Genomic DNA, 18,564 nt, shown 5'->3' on the forward strand with positions numbered 1-18,564 from the left:
GGTTATACAATTTCTTTTCAATATATTTAAACCATTTAAACTTTGTAAAATTGCCTAAGCAGGCTACAAAGAGGAGGGCTTGGGCCTGCCTATTAGCAGAACTGAGAGGAGATGTCCTAACCAAATTACTGTACCCTGAATAAGAAATATAAGTCTTCTAACTCCTGTAAAGATTTATAATCTCCAAAACACACAGGTGAATGTCCTAACATTTTTTTTTAATTTTAACAATTTATTAGGGGCTCATACAATTCTTATCACAGTTCATACATATACATACATCAATTGTATAAAGCACATCTGTACAGTCTTTGCCCCAATCATTTTTTTCTCCTCTTTTCTTTTTTTACATTTTATTAGGGACTCATACAACTCTTATCACCATCCATACATATACATACATCAATTGTATAAAGCACATCCATACATTCCCTGCCCCAATCATTCTCAAGGCATTTGCTCTCCACTTAAGCCCCTTGCATCAGGCCCTCTTTTTTTTTTCCCCTCCCTCCCCTTTCCCCCCTCCCTCATGTGCCCTTGGTAATTTATACCTCGTTATTTTGTCATATCTTGCCCTATCCGGAGTCTCCCTTCCCCCCTTCTCTGCTGTCCCTCTCCCAGGGCTAACATTTCTTATAATTCACTTGGAACTGGAATTATTCACTAGCAGTGAGTTGTGTTTTTGTGTGTGTTTTTATTTTTGTAGTGTTCTGCCTCCTGAATTGTAATTAGTTATTTTCCTAATAAACTCCATAGTTCCAATTTTCTGAACTCTTAATGTTGCTAAGAAACTCTCTTTCAATAATGAATCTACATGGAGTTACAATTCTTTTTAAAAAGCGTAACAAGAGAGATAAAGAGAAAATATTGTAAAATATTACTAATGACTGAGTTTAAATGAAGGCTACATTGGAATGAATGCTGATATGTTTATAGATTTTCTGTATTTTAATATTTTGAAAATAAACATTTAATGAAAAACAGTATTCTATCAAGCATCTCTATTAGTTGTTAAGTAGATGTGTAGTTTTTCTGAATAAGCTCCATTTATCATTTTAAAATAGAAATCTATTAACTTATTATCATATACAGACACAAAGATGTCTCCCCTTTACAAATATGTGCATGTCACTTACTTGGCTGATTTTATAAAGATAAAACCCAGAAATTAGTTGAAAGAAGGGAGAGGTGCTACCAGCAAAATTATGTAATTGAGAAATTATGGTAATTGAACACTGATGTAGATTATTTGTACTCAAAGGAAGGAGGGTGAGGAATATTTCTTCATTAAAACTGTGATTTATGTAGTATTATAAATACATATATGAAGATATTAAATTTTTCTCACATAGCAATCTAAGCTCATTATTTCAGACTCTAGGGTATAAAGTAATATTATAAAAAAGGAACATGTTTAATCTTTAATGTATTTAAATCACACCCAAAAAATGCTTTGTAGGAATAAGCATGTTCAAAGATAATCCACATAGTGAATAGTCAACTTACTTGGGCTGATTGAAACTTAGACTAATAATTACTAATTCTCATTAAAATAGAAGCAGGAATCTTTTAAGTAGTGATATGATAGCATGTTATTTATTAGCAAGAATGCATATGTACTCCCAATCCAGCGATGGAGTTGTAGAAGAAAGGGTGGCAGTGGGTGGACTTGAAAAGCCATAATGAGATGGAGGAGGTATTGTGGAAAGATAGTTCTTAATGTGGACTCACTTGGGTAATAGCTTCCCCTGGAGAAATGCAGGCAAACATAAAAATGTCTGCTCCCTCAGACCTAGTCATTCAGAGTCCTCCTCTGACTCATTCTATTCTAGGTCATGAATACATTTAAAGAAGGAGAATGAGTTATTAATTCATGTGGAGCAAACTTTCAGAGGCAAAAGAAGGACTCCATCCAAACTGGAAGGCTATGGGGCTACGGTAGGTGTCTGAAGACCTTTTTCTGGAGGTCAGTAGTTAGAATGGGAAAGACCAACGTCACAACTAAACCAATTCATTTATCCTTCTGGCAGTCCATCGCTCTCTCTCACTGCCATCAAGTCAACTCTGACTCGTAACAACCCTGCAGGACAGGGCAGGACTGTCCCCTTGGGTTTCCAAGACTAAACTTTACAGGAGCAGAGAGCCTCATCTTTCTCCCTCGGAGCAGTTAGTAGGTTTGAACTACCAACCTTCTACAGCAGTGAGTTTTTGAGTTTTTGCATTTCAGTACAGTGGACAGTAGCTTCTGGGAGGGGAGTGTGATAAGGGCCTCTCGAACTCTTCGTGACTCTAACTATACTAAGGAGTTCTGAGCCCTTGCAAGAAGATTTAATTTAACCTCCGGCCCTGACTACTATAATATACTACTTCTTTACCCTCATTCCAATATTGTGTATGCTAGATCCTGGAAATGCAAAATTGAAAAATAAGTTTCAGAATTAACTTACCTCATAATAGAAATGCTTAGACTAATTTAAAAAATAGAAATGCTTAGATTACTTTTTCAAAACAGAGGAAAGGAATGACTCTAGGAGAATGTATCTCCCAGGTGCATGCCTGATTTGGGGGCACATGGTGAGCATGCCCTCAGTAGAACCAGCTCTCCCAGCAGCACAAAGGAGATGGAGTAACTTCTTTGGGATGCTGAATGTACCTGTATCTCAAGCCTTCATAAGAACAACCATTAGGAAGCATTCTAGTAGCTATTTTGTTTTGTTTTAAGAGGGACCTTGAATTAGGTAAGTAATCATACTAGTTAAAGCAACTTCTCTAGTTGGGCAATCCCTGATCTCCAACCTTGGATTATTATTAATGCTTAAGTAAATAAAACGAGAAGCTGAAAGAGGTAGTAGAAGGAATATCCTTGGGGTGGCAGAATGGAGAGGCCAAGGGAGTCGGAGATAAATTAAAAACAAAACCCCAATAAAAAAGCAAAACCAACTGCCACAGAGTTGATTCCAACTCACAGCGAACCTCCAGGACAGGGAAGGACGGCCCCGGTGGTCTCTGAGGCTGCAACTCTCGGTGGGAACAGAACGTTGCATCTTTTCCTGGGAATGGCTGGGGAGTTTGAACCACTGACGTTGTAAACAGCCCAGTGCATAGCCACTTATTGTGCCACCAGACCTCCTTAAAACGTCTCCAGAAAATAGCCCTCAAGGGGAAAATTCACCCCATTTAAGAAACATTGACTTAAGGCTTGATCTAAGAATTTTCCAGGGGGATAGTGAGCCCTCTGGTGACTTTGGTTACCAGAAATGAGCAAGGTTGTTTTGTTTTTTCTCCATTCGTTATTTGGTTTGAGCCCACTTGTCCTTTTATATTACGAGCATCGGGGCCCTTCTTCTTCCAGAGCACTTTGGAAGAGTCTTTTCTTAGCTTCTCACCTTTCAGCAGACCAGGATGTGGAAGTACTTAATAGTTTTATGCTTTTACGAGAATTTTCCTGCTAGTGGCTAAAGGGACATCGAAATGGGAATTTCAACTATAAATAATTTCAAAACATTCATTACATTAAATCTGCGATACATCAGAGATCAAGGGGGATAGAAAATAGCTGCCACCTGCTCAGACCCTCCCTCCATCCTACCTCTTCTGCCCATTCACAAGGCCGTGATAAGTTTATTCAGTTCAGTAAATTCTCTCGCCCTTTGGCCCCTTTCACAGACCAGAAAATTATATATGAGCGAAGCTACAAAAGCCAAGCTTCACTCAATCAATACCAACTGTGCCAACTTTTTTAAGCCTCAACTTCCAATCCTGGAAAATTGCCGGTAATACCTTCTGCCCTAGAACATAATCTAGAGAGTTAATGAAGGACCATAGAATGGTTTTGAATCAGTCCCGAACATCAACTAGGTAGTTTTAAATGTTACTGTGTTAATTCTATTATACTGTGAAAATACTACCAATGCATTATTTTCTTCTAGGAAGAAAAAAATGTGCTTTATACAATCTATGTATGTGTGGATTGTAATAAGAGTTGCATGAGCACCCAATGAAATGATTTTTTTTAAATCTTCTAGGATAGTTGAAAAGTACTAAAAAAATAAAACTCATTGGATTCACTCTTTAAATATGTAAACTATAATTTACATTTGTTCCTTTGGTGGTAGTTGGTTATACGGTTAATTAAAACTAGTGATTTTTCTCATCTCCATTTCAAAAGGTAAAAAAAATGAAAAGAAAAAGTATGAAGCTTTCCTTTCAAATTATTTCTCTCGTCCAATCCATTTTCCACCTACTGCCAGATGCAGGCAGCGAGCGCTCCAGTCTCATAGCAAATGATGGCTGATTACCTCTCCGCAGTCGAGCATTCCAGCCCCTTCGCTTGTAATCAGTCTTCCATGCTACTTCATACCGCATGCAATCTCACAATCTCACAGCTTTAACTGTGTAAAACTCTTTATGGTTTATAATGCAATACTCTTTTCTTAAATGCTCAAATAGCCTCACTCACCTGTCCACCTAATTCATCTCCACCCAAAGGCACCCAACAAACAGAACAAAGTATGTTGTCCCATTATGTTCCCCCTGTAGCGCATTTATGGTCTCCTGCAGGGTGGGGTAATGCTATATTCACTTAACTAAGTTGTTTCTGTACACCATATAAGTGCCGAGCTGGCCTGCAGGACTGTTGCCTCATTGAAAGAACAGATATTGCATTCATCTTTTCATTCTGTGTGGTCCCAGCACACTGACTATGAAAAAGAATTGAGTAGGTGTTAAAAAACCTCTGGTGGCATATGAACTTTTTTTTCAAGTATAAGCTAAATTGACCTCTATTTCTGTGAATAGGAAGTGAGACCCTAAGTATGGTTGCCTTGAACCACACCGGGGTTAGCCACAAACTCTTTCGCTTGCTCGGCATCCCGGGCCTAGAGGACAAGCACATGTGGATCTCCATCCCCTTCTTCATTTCCTATGTCATTGCCCTGCTTGGGAACAGCCTGCTCATCTTCATCATCCTCACCAGGCGCAGCCTCCATGAGCCCATGTTCTTCTTCCTCTGCATGCTGTCTGGCGCGGACATTGTCCTCTCCACAATCACAGTACCTCAGGCCTTGGCCATCTTCTGGTTTGGTGCAGGGGAGATCTCCCTGGATCGCTGCATCACTCAGCTCTTCTTCATCCATTCCACCTTTATCTCTGAGTCCGGGATCTTGTTGGTGATGGCATTTGACCGCTACATTGCCATCTGCTACCCACTGAGGTACACCACTCTTCTAACAAACAGCCTGATTGGGAAAATTGGCGTGACTATCTTTCTCAGAAGTTATGGCACAATTTTCCCCATAATATTTCTTTTGAAAAGACTGACTTTTTGCAGAAATAACATTCTTCCACACACTGGTTGTGAGCACATTATCTTGGCCAGATATGCCTGTGATGACATCCATGTGAACATCTGGTATGGATTTTTTGTTCTCATGTCAACAGTGGTCTTGGATGTGATGTTCATTTTCATTTCCTATATGCTTATTCTGCACGCTGTCTTCCGCATCCCTTCCAAAGACGCTCGACACAAAGCTCTCAACACATGTGGCTCCCATGTCTGTGTCATCATCCTCTTTTATGGGCCCGGGATCTTCTCAGTCCTCACGGAGCGGTTTGGACGCCACATCTTACCCCATGTTCATGTCCTGCTGGCCAATGTCTGCATCCTGGCTCCACCCATGCTGAATCCCATCATTTACGGGATCAAAACCAAACAGATTCGGGACCAGGTGATTCATGTGTTGTTTCCGAAAGAGATATGACTTTGATCATGAAACTCAAACTACTGTTTTTTCAGCACTCCTAGTCATACATGAGGTAGGCTGTAGCAGCTCCAGTAGGTGGATGACAAGTGAGCCAGAACCGATGGCTCCCTGAGTCTTTGTATCAGGAGCATGTCCACAGGGACGCTGTAGGGTCTGCTTTGCAGGGTCTCTGATCAGTAATGAATGGGCAACTTCTGGTAACTCCCAGAGCTTTCTCATTCAGATATATAAGTGAGTTTATCTTTTTAATTCAACCCCACCTTTCTAACCCGACACAATTATTTGGAACTAGATGAACTGTGGATGATTGACGAACTGTTCTTTTGTGGTTTGTTTCATGCCTTGATGGCGTGAAGTAGCTCCTGTTCTTATCTAGCTAACGTAGGACATTGCTTTATGTATTTCCTCCTTCTGTCCTTTCTACCATCAAATTGTTATTTTCCACCAGCTTATTTCAATCTATATACAATCTGTTCTTTTTCCTGTGTAGAGGAAGAGAGCAAAGGGAGGGAGGAAAGAATTTGTTGTCCTCAATCCCCACAGTTTGTCTTCCTCATGCTCCTCTGCCTCTCTCCTCACCTCTCTCCACTGTCTTCTCTCCTCTCTCGCTCCACTACAGTCAAACGCCTTGAAAGAGTTGTCTACATGTCAGGATTCAATATCTTCCTATTTTTCTTTTTTTTAGTACTTTTATTGGGGCGCATGCATCTCTTATCACAATCCATACATTCATCCAGTGTGTCAAGCACATTTGAACATATGTTGCCATCATCATTTTCAAAGCATTCTCTTCCCACTTGAGCCCCTGATATCAGCTCCCCATTTCTTCCCCCTCCCTCCCCTGCCAGCCTCCCTCACAAACCCTTGATAAGTTATAGATGATTATTTTTCATATCTTACATTGTCCTCCGTCGCTTCTCACATACTTTTCCATTATTCGTCCCCCTGGGAGGGGGTTAAAGATTGAACCTTGTGATTGATTCCCCCTGTCTCCCTCCATCCTCCCCTAATCCTTCCTATTTTTCTTGATCTCATTTTACTCATACTTTTTCCTGCACCATTACACTGCCTACCTGAGTGGCCTCCACACTGCTGATTCAATGATCAATATTCAGTTTTCTCATTCTTGAAAGGTCACTCATCTTACCCTTCTTGTCTTACTGTAATCCAGCTGACTGTGCCTTAGGTCTCTTTTGATGGGATTTTCTCTTCTCTGTGACTACTTAACACTAGAAAATCCAGGACTTAGTCCTTGAAGTCCCTACTCTTCCCCAGCTATAATCGCCCTCCAGTCTATGACTGAATTCAGACCAGAACTTTAGTACTATAGACATATGGGGAAACTTAATTCTGTTGTGAGGATTACTTTGTGCATTAAGATGTGTTTAGTAGCATCCATGGACTCTACCAACCAGATGCCAACACTACTCTTCTCTTCCAGTTATGATGACCAAAAATTTCTTCAGACGGGCCAAATTTCTCTGGGTCAGGGAAAAATCTCCATTTGAAAAATTCTGCTTTAGACCCACCAATATGCAAAAGAATTCCAAATATGTTTCTCTATCCTCTAACTCGGACTCTAAACACTTCTAACTTTGTACTTAACTTATGTACATAGGCATCTACTAAGTATTTCAGATTTAATAAAAACTTCACTGTGATTCAATCAATTCTAACTCTTAGCAATCCAATAGAAGCTGGCCCTGCCCCTGTGAGTTTCTGAGACAGGAACTCATAACAGAAGTGGAAAAACCTCATCTTTCTCCCAGGGTGCATCTGGTGATTTGAATTCCTGACCTCACCATGTCCAAGTTCATACTTATCTTATTCTCAAACCTCCTCTTCCAGCACTTTCCCATGTCATGAACAACAACATTCTCTCATGCTCATATTATTGAAGTCATGTTTAGCTCTTTTTTTCATATTTACATCACTCCAAGGCCTTAAAAGAAGCCCTCATGACACAGGGGTTAAAGCACTCACCTGCTATACAAAGTTGATGAATCAAAACCTCCAGCTATTCCATGGGGGAAAGATGCCCTTCTGTAAGTATTGACAGGCTTGGAAGTCCTATAGGGCAGCTCTACTCTGTCCTCTTGGGTCATTATAAGTCACATAAACTCTGGACTTAGTGACTTGGATTGCCTTCCAAATAGTTCCCTTACTGCCCTTCTTCTAATACCCACTTCTATCCATTTGCTTAGCACAAAATTTGGAATAATGATCTTACGATATCAATCAAATATCCTCAATCTTTGTCATGTTTTTGTCAAAGGCACTCAAAAGTAAACTTCATAGTCCTTACTAAGAGCTACATGATCTAGTCCATAAGCTCTTTTATTTCTTTCTTTCACGCTGTCCCAACTACACTTACTCTGCCGCCAGCTGACTACGCTGTACACGACTACCTGCACCCTAGTCTTTCTTCTCTTCCACACATATAGGATGCCTACGTCCTCCTTGAGGGTTCCGTACTTGCTATCCCCCTGCTAGAGGGAGCTCTCTTCTGTGTGCAGATAGCTGCATGATTTGGTGCCATGCTACCTGTAGGCCTTTGTTCAATATAACTTTTTCAATGAGACCATCTCTGACCATCTTATTTTAGATAAACATTTCTACAACACCCTGCTCCCAATCCTTTTTTGTATTTATTTTTCTTCAAAACCTTTATAATCATCTGGTTTAATAAGGATGATGTTAATGGTGATGGTGATAATGAAGCAAAGGTTTATCAGAGATTAATATGTTCCAGGATTAACTAATTTTGTTTAGATTCCAACTTCTTAAAGTAAAATATATGCTCGACAAAAGCAAATTTCTTGCTTCAATTGTTTCAGTATAGCCTAAATTTGAAAGTGTCTAGTACACCATAGGGACACAATAACCATTTGTGCACTGAAGGAATGAATATAAACTGATAGACCCATATGACTACAATTGTCAGCTGCAGCATCTAAGCTTGGGCAACTTGAACCCTGGAGAGTCGTTGGAGCAATCTAAGGGCATTTCTTAACATTCTGTAGGTATTGGATAAAGCTGGGAGTGGGATTTGAGAGCCTCACAGAATTCAGTTTCAAAGAGAACTTCTCAAGGAATCCCATTTCAGTTCCTAACGAAGACAATTTGCCATTTGCTTGCAGGCTACCTTTCCAGAAATATTTCCTGTTTTAACTGTTTTGCATAAATGCCTAAAAGATGGCTTACCCCTCCATGGCCACGCCATGCAAATCTATACCTCTGAGCTTTTTGTACTTATTTTCTTTTATTCTTCGTCTCCCACAGAGGCTGTGCATTCCCCCCAACTTCTTCCCTCAGGCTTACTTCATTGGCTCTCACATTATCGAAGCTAGTATGTGGTGTCTACCTTCTAGTTCTTCACCATCCATTTCCCTCCCACCCCTCGTAGCCGTCAAAGAATGTGTCTGTTCATGTAAAACCCTTTTCTTGACCTTTTTTTTAATCATTTTATTGGGGGCTCGTACAATTCTTATCACAATCCATACATACATCCATTGTGCCAAACACACATGTACATTTGTTGCCATCATCATTCTCAAAACATTTGCCTTCTGCTTGAGCCCTTAATACTGGCTGCTCATTTTCTCCCTTTTCTTGACTTCTTAAATAGTGGTATTCTACAGTATTTCCCATCTTGTGGTTGATGTGTTTCACTCAGAATAATGTCCTGCCGGTTCATCATGTTATGCGGTGTTTCTCAGATTCGTCATTATTCTTCACACTTGTGTAATAGTCCATTGGATAGATGTACCATAGTTCATTTATCCACTCATTCATGGATGAGTACTTAGGTTGTTTCCATCTTTTCACTGTTGTGAGTAGTGTTACCAGAAATGTGGCTGTGGATGTTTCTATCCACGTACAGCTAATATTTCTCTAAAATATATATCAAGTTTGGGATTGCTGGATCATACGGTATTTCTATTTCCAACTTTTTAAGGAAGAACCATACCATTTTCCACAGTGGTTGCGTAACTTTAAATCACACAATTCATGTATAAGGGTTCCAGTCTCCCAACCCTTACTTGTTGTCACTCATAAGTATCACCTTTGACAGATTAGTGAGCTTGTCCTCAGACCTCCCCTAAATTTTACCACTTTCATACAGCCTGTTGTAAATATCCTTCACAGTAGACTATATGGACTGATGCTTTCTTGATGAGAAGATAACATACTCAATCATTTTAAGTATTTTTTTCTTTTACTAAATCAGTTATATGATAGAAATAAGATATGTACATTTTTTTCAGTGCAGACATAGTCATGACTAGTGACATGTTAGACATTTGTATATATTTTCTATTGTGTATGTGTGTGCAAGTAAAGATTTTTTTTTAATGGAAGCATATTTCACCCACTGTTCCTTGCTTAGGAAATTATTGTGAACATCTTTCTACTCCAAAACATATATTATTACAGGCATCTTTAAAATTAAAAGATCATTTTATTAGGGGTTCTTACAACTCTTATTACAACTATACATCAATTGTATCAAGCATATTTGTACATATGTTGACCACAGGCATTTTTATGGGTTTCACTGTATTCAGTATATATATTTCATTGTATTCAGTACAAAGATGTACCATATATAAAACAACCTAGTATACCCTTTTAAAAGCAGTTCTTATATATCATCATAACTATTTATTCACTGTTTTATCCCCATCAAGAACACGCTAGGTATCTCATAAATGTTGTTTCCTAGGATCCATCATATCAAACTAAAAGAGTAAGCACTAAATCAACAGCTTCCAAATACCTTTCTTTGTAAATTGTAAGTAACTGAAATCACCACTTGAAAATAAGAAAATGAATAAAAATTCCAATTATGCCCAGCTATCAAAAGATACAGCATCTGGGGTCTACCTAGCTGAGAAGCAACAGGGCCCACATGGAAGAAGCACAACAGCCTGTGTGATCACGAGATGTCGAAGGGATCAGGTATCAGGCATCAAAGAACAAAAAAAAATCATATCATTGTGAATGAGGGATAGTGTGGAGTGGGAACCCAAATCCCATCTGTTGGCAACTGGACATCGCCTTACAGAAGGGTTGCAGGGAGGAGACAAGCCAGTCAGGGTGCAGTATAGCAACGATGAAACATACAACTTACCTTTAGTTCTTAAATGCTTTTCCTCCCCCCTCCCCCAGTATCATGATTCCAATTCTACCTTACAAATCTAGCTAGACCAGAGGATGTACACTGGTACAGATAGGAACTGGAAACACTGGGAATCCAAGACAGATGATCCCTTCAGGACCAGTGCTGAGAGTGACAATACCGATAATGCGAGAGAGGAGGGAAGGTGGGGTGGAAAGTAAGAACTGATTACAAGGATCTTCATATAACCTCCGCCCTGGGGATGTACAACAGAAAAGTGGGTGAAGGGAGACATCGGACAATGTAAGATATGACAAAATAATAATAATTTATAAATTGTCAAGTGTTCATGAGGGAAGAGCGGGCAGGGAGGGAGGGGAAAAATGTAGGAGCTGATACCGGGCTCAAGCAGAAAGCAAATGTTTCGAGAATGATGATGGCAACAAATGTACAAATGTGCTTAACACAATGGATGGATGGATGGACTGTGATAAGCATTGCTCAAGCCCCCAATAAAATGATTTTTTAATTCCAACTATAACTACTGTTGTTGAAGCCAAATTATTTTTCTTTGTTTTTTATACATTTTATGTATATGTTTGTATATGTGCCATATATGGGTTGTATATAAATACATGTTTTATATATTTACATGTTCTGCAAAGATGTTTTACATCTATAGTACACACATGATGGCAAGTCCAAAAATATTGCTAGGAACTCATAAAAACCTTTATTAAACAAAGTATCAAAATGTGAAACTATTGTTTCTTGATATTACCTCCATCTAGGTCTATACCCTTCTGCAGTGATGCTTCTATCTCTCTAGCTTCTCTCAGGAGCCCTGAACTCTTCCACTTACACCTTGTCAAAATAGTCTGGGCAGCCTCAAGAGTCTCAAATTATGTTCCCTTGGAACGTGCCTGAGGTTTGGAAATGAAAAGAAGTCTGAAGGGGCAAGATCATGATTGCGGGTGGAGACAACTCAAAGAATGAGCAGGTGCCTTGTCGCAGGGCTGGGGTGGGGACAGAAATTCCTTGGTACAATGTTTCTGACCATTTTCTCATCAGCACAGTTTTCAATTTTCTTAAAACTTCCTCATAATAAATTCCTGTGATGATCCTGTAGTCAAGAAAATCTATCAAGATTATACCTTTGGAACTAAAAAAACAAACAAACACTCCTTATACAACGTTCTGAGCTTGACCTTTCTGTCTTGAATTTCACTAGCCTAACAGATTCCCTCAGAAGTCACTTTTTTTATTGGACATATTATTTAAGGGACCCTACCCAACGAAAACAAGTGTATTTACGGAACTCGTCTGCAGACAACCACCAATTGCAGAGACGTGTGTGAACACGTGCTGGTGGCACTGTGACCCACCAGCGACTCTGAGGGAGAAAGGTTAGATCTACAGTCTCAGAAACCCTGTCCAGGGTTGCTAGCAGGTAACATCGACTTAGTGGAAGTGAGTTTGGTTTGGTTTGAACTGTATGAAGTGGCCAAATGACAATACATTTTTAAGTTATTTTCACATAGATTTCAATACGCCCCAAAGAACACATCCACACAAAGACACATAGGAGCGCTTGTAGTAGCTGTATTTATAATCGCCTGAAAATGAAAATATCATCTACCTCCATCAATAAGAGAATGTTTACAATGTATCCATCAAAAATAATGAACGCCTAGAAGGAGCCCTGGTGGTGTCCTGGGCAACATGCTGGGCTGCAAACACCGGAACAGTGAACTGCTGATTGTAACATAATTTCTTTTGGAACAATTCACACACAACTAGCCCATGGGAAAAGACCAAACTGACTGCCATCGAGTCCCTGCCGACTCACAGCGACCCCTGTGGTGTAGGGTCACACATCGGGATGCGATGGGCATGGACAGTTGGAAACCCCCAGGGCTGCGTGGGAGAAAGACCCGTGGGCAAGGCGCAGAGGTGCGGAAGGGCGGGCATGAGGGAAGAGGGGTGAGGAGTGAGCAAGCAATATCCTGCTTGAGGAATCTAGCTTTTGGAAGTGAAGAGAGTTATGTTGCTAAACAGGTCATTTCCTTTTTGCTATGTGGGGATGAGAATCCTTGAGACCACTCTTCTTTGACACCAAATAGCAAAACAAAATCCAAAGTTGTTGCTCTCTGATTCAGAGTAACCCCGTGTGTGTCAGAGTAAGGTTTTCGATGGCTTGCCAGGCCTTTCTGCCACAATGCTGTTGGGTGGATTTGTACCACCAACCTTTCAGGAGGAGCCAAGTGAAAGCCATTTACACTACCTAGGGACTAGCAAACAGTAAGAGGGTCCCCCACTGTATCATTCTCAACACCTACACAGTCTTTCCTGGTTAAAAGAATCATCAGACTTCAGGGTACCCAGATCCATAAGAGTTTCCATCACCAACAACTGCATATGACTCCTCTATTCGTTCCACAGATTTTTTAAATACCAAGTACCTTTATTTTTCTTAATTTTATTAATTTTGTTGTGGTTGATAGCATACCTGACAAAAAATATGCATTAGTTCAACAGATTGTACATTCAGAGTTTAGTTGCATTCGTTGCATGGAGTGGTGCGACCTTCCTCACTCTCCTTTTCAACAAATATTTAATGTGCTGAGAAATGTTTTAGGTACTAGATAAAATAGTACAGAAATCAAACAAAAGTTAGTCCCCTCATTTAACTTATTTTTATTTGAAAGAATATGAAATTTTCATCCCTATATACTGGTACTTTACTACCATTATCATCATCATTAAACCCACTCACTCACTTATCACTCACTGTCACTGAGTCGATGCTAACTCATAGCGACCCAAAGGACTAGCTAGAACTGCCCCTGTCGGTTTCTGAGACGGTAACTCCTAACTGGAATAGAAAGCCCTGTCTTTCTCCCGAGGTGGTTTCAAACTGGTGACTTGTGGATCACAACCCAACAAGTAATCACTATGCCACCAGAGTTCCTTATTAATGTTATGGAGAAGAATAATTTTTAGAAAGGAATTACAGCACCAGTTGTGCTATGACACGGTTATTGTGATCTGAAATATTATGGTTGGAGGAGGTATTGTTGAAAATGTGTTGACTAAGAATCTGATGGAGGCAATGGACAAAGTCATGAAGCTACAGCAAAGGAGAATTAAAACAGAATAAATATCAAATTAAAATAAGAACTTAATGTAGGTGCTCACTTCGGCAGCACATATATTTTTTAAAAATTGGAACGATACAGAGAAGATTAGCATGGCCCCTGCGCAAGGATGACACGCAAATTCGTGAAGCATTCCATATTTTTTAAAAAAAAGAACTTAATGTAGAATTATTAGATCTTTCTATTAGGGATTGAATTACGTCCTCCAAAATTATAAATTGTAAATCTTACCTCCATGCCTTTGGTTATGATCCCACTTGGGAATGAGTTGTCTTTGTTATGTTAACAAAGCAGGATTAGAGTAGGGTATATTTTGAGTTGATATCTTTTGAGATATAAACTAGTGAGAGAAGTAGAGATGGTGGGAGATTGATGCCAAGCCACAGGAGCAAGACTTTCCCTCGTGCCAGCACTCTGTATTCAGACTTCCAGCCTAACTAAACTGTGAGATCACCATTTTGTTGATTAGATCCACCCATTTGCAGTGTTGTTGTAGCAGTTCTAGATAACTAAGCCACCTGTGAGGACTATGGCCCTTCATTTGGAGTATCACTCAGGTGTTTTGACAAGGAAACCAAGAAATTCTCATTTTATTTTAATTGTAACACCTTAAACCAATAGGAATTTGGAGAATAAACGTGTTTTTCATTACCGGTGACAGTTACACAATGTTGTGATACAACATTGCAAATTATTCCAGGGTCACTTTTTATGGCCTCTGTGTTACATCTTAACATAGAGCCATACAAATTATAGGCTGAAAATAAACAATGCATTGGGGAAGGTGGGTGGGATGAAGGTAGAGAAGGAGCCCCCTTAAGAAGGAGTTGAATGATATAGTATGTGGGAGAAAGGTAAGAACTGAGGGTCGTTCTGAACTGCTGGAAGATTAAAGGTTCCCTTAGATGGTTCCTAGAAGGCTGCTGGACATGGTGGTTTGATGGTAAGAAGTTCCAGTTGGAGCAGATTAGATATGAGATGCCTATTAGACATACGAGTAGACAAGTTAAGCAAACAATTAGAAATAAAAGTCAGGAGAGAAGTTTGATGCTAGATTACAAATTTGGAAATCTTTAGCATACTGATAAAGAATCGTGAGAATAGATGAGATGAGAGAGTGATTGTAGCTAGAAAAGAGTATGGTCCCAAGGATTGGGTTCTTAGGAGTCCAGCGTTAAACAAGGAAATGGGAAACACCCATGAAGGGGAATCGAGTAGAGCCAATAAACACAACTGGACTGAATGAGTAAACATTTTCAAAGGAGAATGAATGTATCAAACTGCTATTACACTGAATAAGCTGGAGATAGGCCGTGAATATTAATGTAAGGGTGAAGACCGTTATGGCCTTAACAAATGTAGCTTCAGTGACATTCTTGAGTGAAAGCCAAAGTGGCATGGAATCAACAAAAAAGTAAAGATAGAGATTCAAATCTATGCATGGGAAAATCCACTAAAATGTTCGGCTCCAACCTAAGTGAATAGTTCTATAGATGCTGTAAAACTCCAAAACCAAACTCACTCTCTGAATCAATTCCAACTCATAGGGGCCCCATAGGACAGGGTAGAATGGTCCCTGTGGGTTTTCAAGATTATAAGTGTTGACGGACTAGATAGTCTCGTCTTTCTCCCAAAAAGTGTCTGGTGGTTTTGAATGCAGTCCAATATATAACCCACTACACTCCCATGGCTGTAATAGTTCAAAAAATTTTTATTACATTGTGGTTTTATATTGGAGAAACACCAACATAAACAGGTTGGAATTATACTTTTAAAAGCAAAATGGTCAAGATGACAGAATGGGTTTCCTGATTCTGATACAAGATTGGACAAGAACAGCCAATCAACGCATGTAAACATTATGAAAGAATAAATTATCAATGACTCAGAGAAGACCACTATCTCCGGTTCATCTGATTCCATCTTCAGTTGAGTGTTATAGAGGGGAGTCACTTAAAGAGCTGGACTAGTTCTCAGTTTTACTAAGGAGAATGCAAATGAAGCATGGAGAGCAATCATATGTAACGAATGATTAGAGGTTTTGAAAGAAACCTGCACCCAAGTCACTCAGTTGCAATTGCTCTGGAGATGTCACCTTATGGATTCGTTTGACCTCTACTGATGCTAACGCTCACTTCACGAAGGGCTAGAACTGCTCAGAAAACAGAGTCTCCGCTTCCAACATCCGTTATTTCTGCCTTGTAAATAATGTATGAACCACTTGCTCTCAGATCTGTTTGGTCTTGATCCCATAAATGATGGGATTCAACATGGGTGGAACCAGAATACAGACAGCCAGTAGGACATGAATACAGGTGCAACGTGACATCTAAACCGCTGGGTAAGAGGTTGGGAAAATCCCAGGCCCATGAACAGGCCCATGAGGTAGGATGATGACACAGACATGGGAGCATCTTTGGAAAGGAGGCAGAATACAGCACAGAGGATCATGGTGTATAAGATAAAGTTAGCATAATATCTAATATCACAGTTGACATTAAGGCAAAAAATCCATACCATGTTTACTCGAATATCATTATATGAAACATGAGCCAAGACAATGTGCTTACAACCAATGTTCTGGAGTATGTTGTTTTTGCAGAATGTTAATCTTCTCAGAAGAAATATTTGGGGAAATTGTACCATAGCTTCTCAGAAAGATAGTCCCACCAATTTTTGCAATCAATGAATGTGTAAGAATAGCCGTGTGTCTCAATGGATAGCAAATGGCGAGTTAGCAGTCAAATGCCACCACCAGCAAGATCCCTGACTCAGAAATGAAGGTAGACTGGATGCAGAAGAGCTGAGTGATGCAGCGATCCAGGGAGATCTCCCCAGCATGGAACCAGAATATGGCCAAGGCCTGAGGCACTGCAGATGTGGAGAGGGCAAGGTCTGCCCCAGTTAGTGGAAGAGGTTCATGGGTTCATGGAGGCTGTTCCTTGTGCAGATAACAAAGATGAGCAGGCTGTTCCCAAGCAAGGCTATGATAGAGGAAATGATAAAGGGGATGGAAATCCACATGTGCGGGTCCTCTAGTCCAGGGAGGCCCAGCAAATGGAAAACTGTGTGCCCCACATCAGTGAAGTTCAAGGTGGTCATACTTGGACCTGGCAACCTAGGGCCTCACCACCTCTTCACAGAGAGAGAAATTTTATATTATAGTCAATCATTCAGGTCACCAAGGGTAATTTGGCACCTACCTCAATCCATTCCATTCGTAAGGAGCTATGACACATAAAGGTAAACAAGATGTGGTTTGTTTTTTAATGAGATTATAATCTCATAAACAAGATGTATGTCTAACTAAAATAAGATGATCATATTAGCATATTAGTAATTTAAGAAACATTCTAGATGGAAATAGGAGAAATTAACCCTGTCCATACTTGTGATGGTAAGAAGAATAAGTTAAATAGACTCAAAAGAGTCCATTTAAGTAAAATAGGCTAGCTCTGATTAGGGATTACCAAGCAGGGAATGGAGTATGAAATAATTTGGAAGTCTACAGAGGAACATTGGGCATGCAGTGATAATGTTTAAATAATTTTGAGCTCTCTGAGGTGCTGACACTGTAAATTTGGAACAATTAATGAAGTAGATTGACCTTTCAATGTAAATCAAGTAGACTGAAGATCATCCTGTGGGGGTAAAAATAGCCGTGATGAGTTTTACAAAATTACTTTGTATACAAAAGTATTTTGTATAAAACACCAGGGAGGAATACACTCTTAGAATTATATGTGACCAAAAGGACAGCATTTGCCCAACAACAAAGCTCAGAAGACAGGAAGGAGCTAAACAGAATGAGGGGAGACAGACACACACAGGAGGAATAATGGGCCTTGCAAATCTGTCTCCTCCACATTGAGTCCAGAAGAACTAGAAATAAAGGGTCCTGAGTAGAGAGGGAGGAAAATATAGGACAAAATTCAAAATAATTTAAAAAATAACAGGCTTAGTAGACTGATGGAATCTGGTGGATCCCTCAAGACTCCATGGCCCTTGGTTCATGGCCCTACATCGATCACCCTTGGTCATTCTTCATTCCTGAAACTGAGCTCACCCCATGTTATAATAAACAGGTACTCCTTCGAACAAGCATCCATGCAAATTCAAAAGGGCGGCTTTTGCCCAGAGATGAACTTCAGAAGGCAGGAATGTATAGGGGGAAAGGTAAATAGAAACCGTAAACACAAGAAAGAAGAGGGAAGAGTGGTGTTACATTGTGTGGATACTACAAGCAATTTCCTGTTATAGAATGTGTGTGAATCGGTGAATGTAAAATCAATGATCTGCTTCATAAACCTTTACCTAATTCACAATTTAAAAATTTTAAATAAAACATGACTACAAATTCCAGAGCTTAAATGACTTGATAACTACAGCTTATCTTCAAACTCAAGTCTGTTAAATAACAAAGGAATAACTGTTTTATAATGTTTTAAACTAATTTACATATTGAATTTCCAACTGTCTCTGATGACTTAAAATGGAGCTAATGATGTCTAGTTCCCATTAA

General features: G+C 39.6%; 1 protein-coding gene, 1 non-coding gene and 1 pseudogene across 2 annotated transcripts; 2 read left to right on the top strand and 1 right to left on the bottom strand.

The window, feature by feature from the left end:
- The first annotated feature begins 4,814 nt into the window (after window positions 1–4,814).
- On the top strand, window positions 4,815–5,759 carry LOC142445912 (olfactory receptor 52B4-like). Its single transcript, XM_075547776.1, has one exon. The coding sequence runs from the start codon at window positions 4,815–4,817 to the stop codon at window positions 5,757–5,759; it is 945 nt and encodes a 314-aa protein (XP_075403891.1).
- An 8,315-nt stretch (window positions 5,760–14,074) lies between these two features.
- Window positions 14,075–14,186, top strand: LOC142447473 (U6 spliceosomal RNA). Its single transcript, XR_012784172.1, has one exon. It is a non-coding gene; the product is annotated as a U6 spliceosomal RNA (small nuclear RNA).
- Window positions 14,187–16,230: 2,044 nt separating this feature from the next.
- On the bottom strand, window positions 16,231–17,144 carry LOC142446913 (olfactory receptor 52B4-like; annotated as a pseudogene).
- Between the last annotated feature and the right edge of the window lie 1,420 nt (window positions 17,145–18,564).

This window comes from Tenrec ecaudatus, chromosome 4 (genome assembly GCF_050624435.1).
Source record: "Tenrec ecaudatus isolate mTenEca1 chromosome 4, mTenEca1.hap1, whole genome shotgun sequence".
In the NCBI taxonomy this organism is placed as follows: domain Eukaryota; kingdom Metazoa; phylum Chordata; class Mammalia; order Afrosoricida; family Tenrecidae; genus Tenrec; species Tenrec ecaudatus.

Coding starts and splice junctions, on each gene's coding strand:
- LOC142445912 (XM_075547776.1), top strand. CDS start 4,815: ATGGTTGCCTTGAACCACACCGGGGTTAGCCACAAACTCTTTCGCTTG.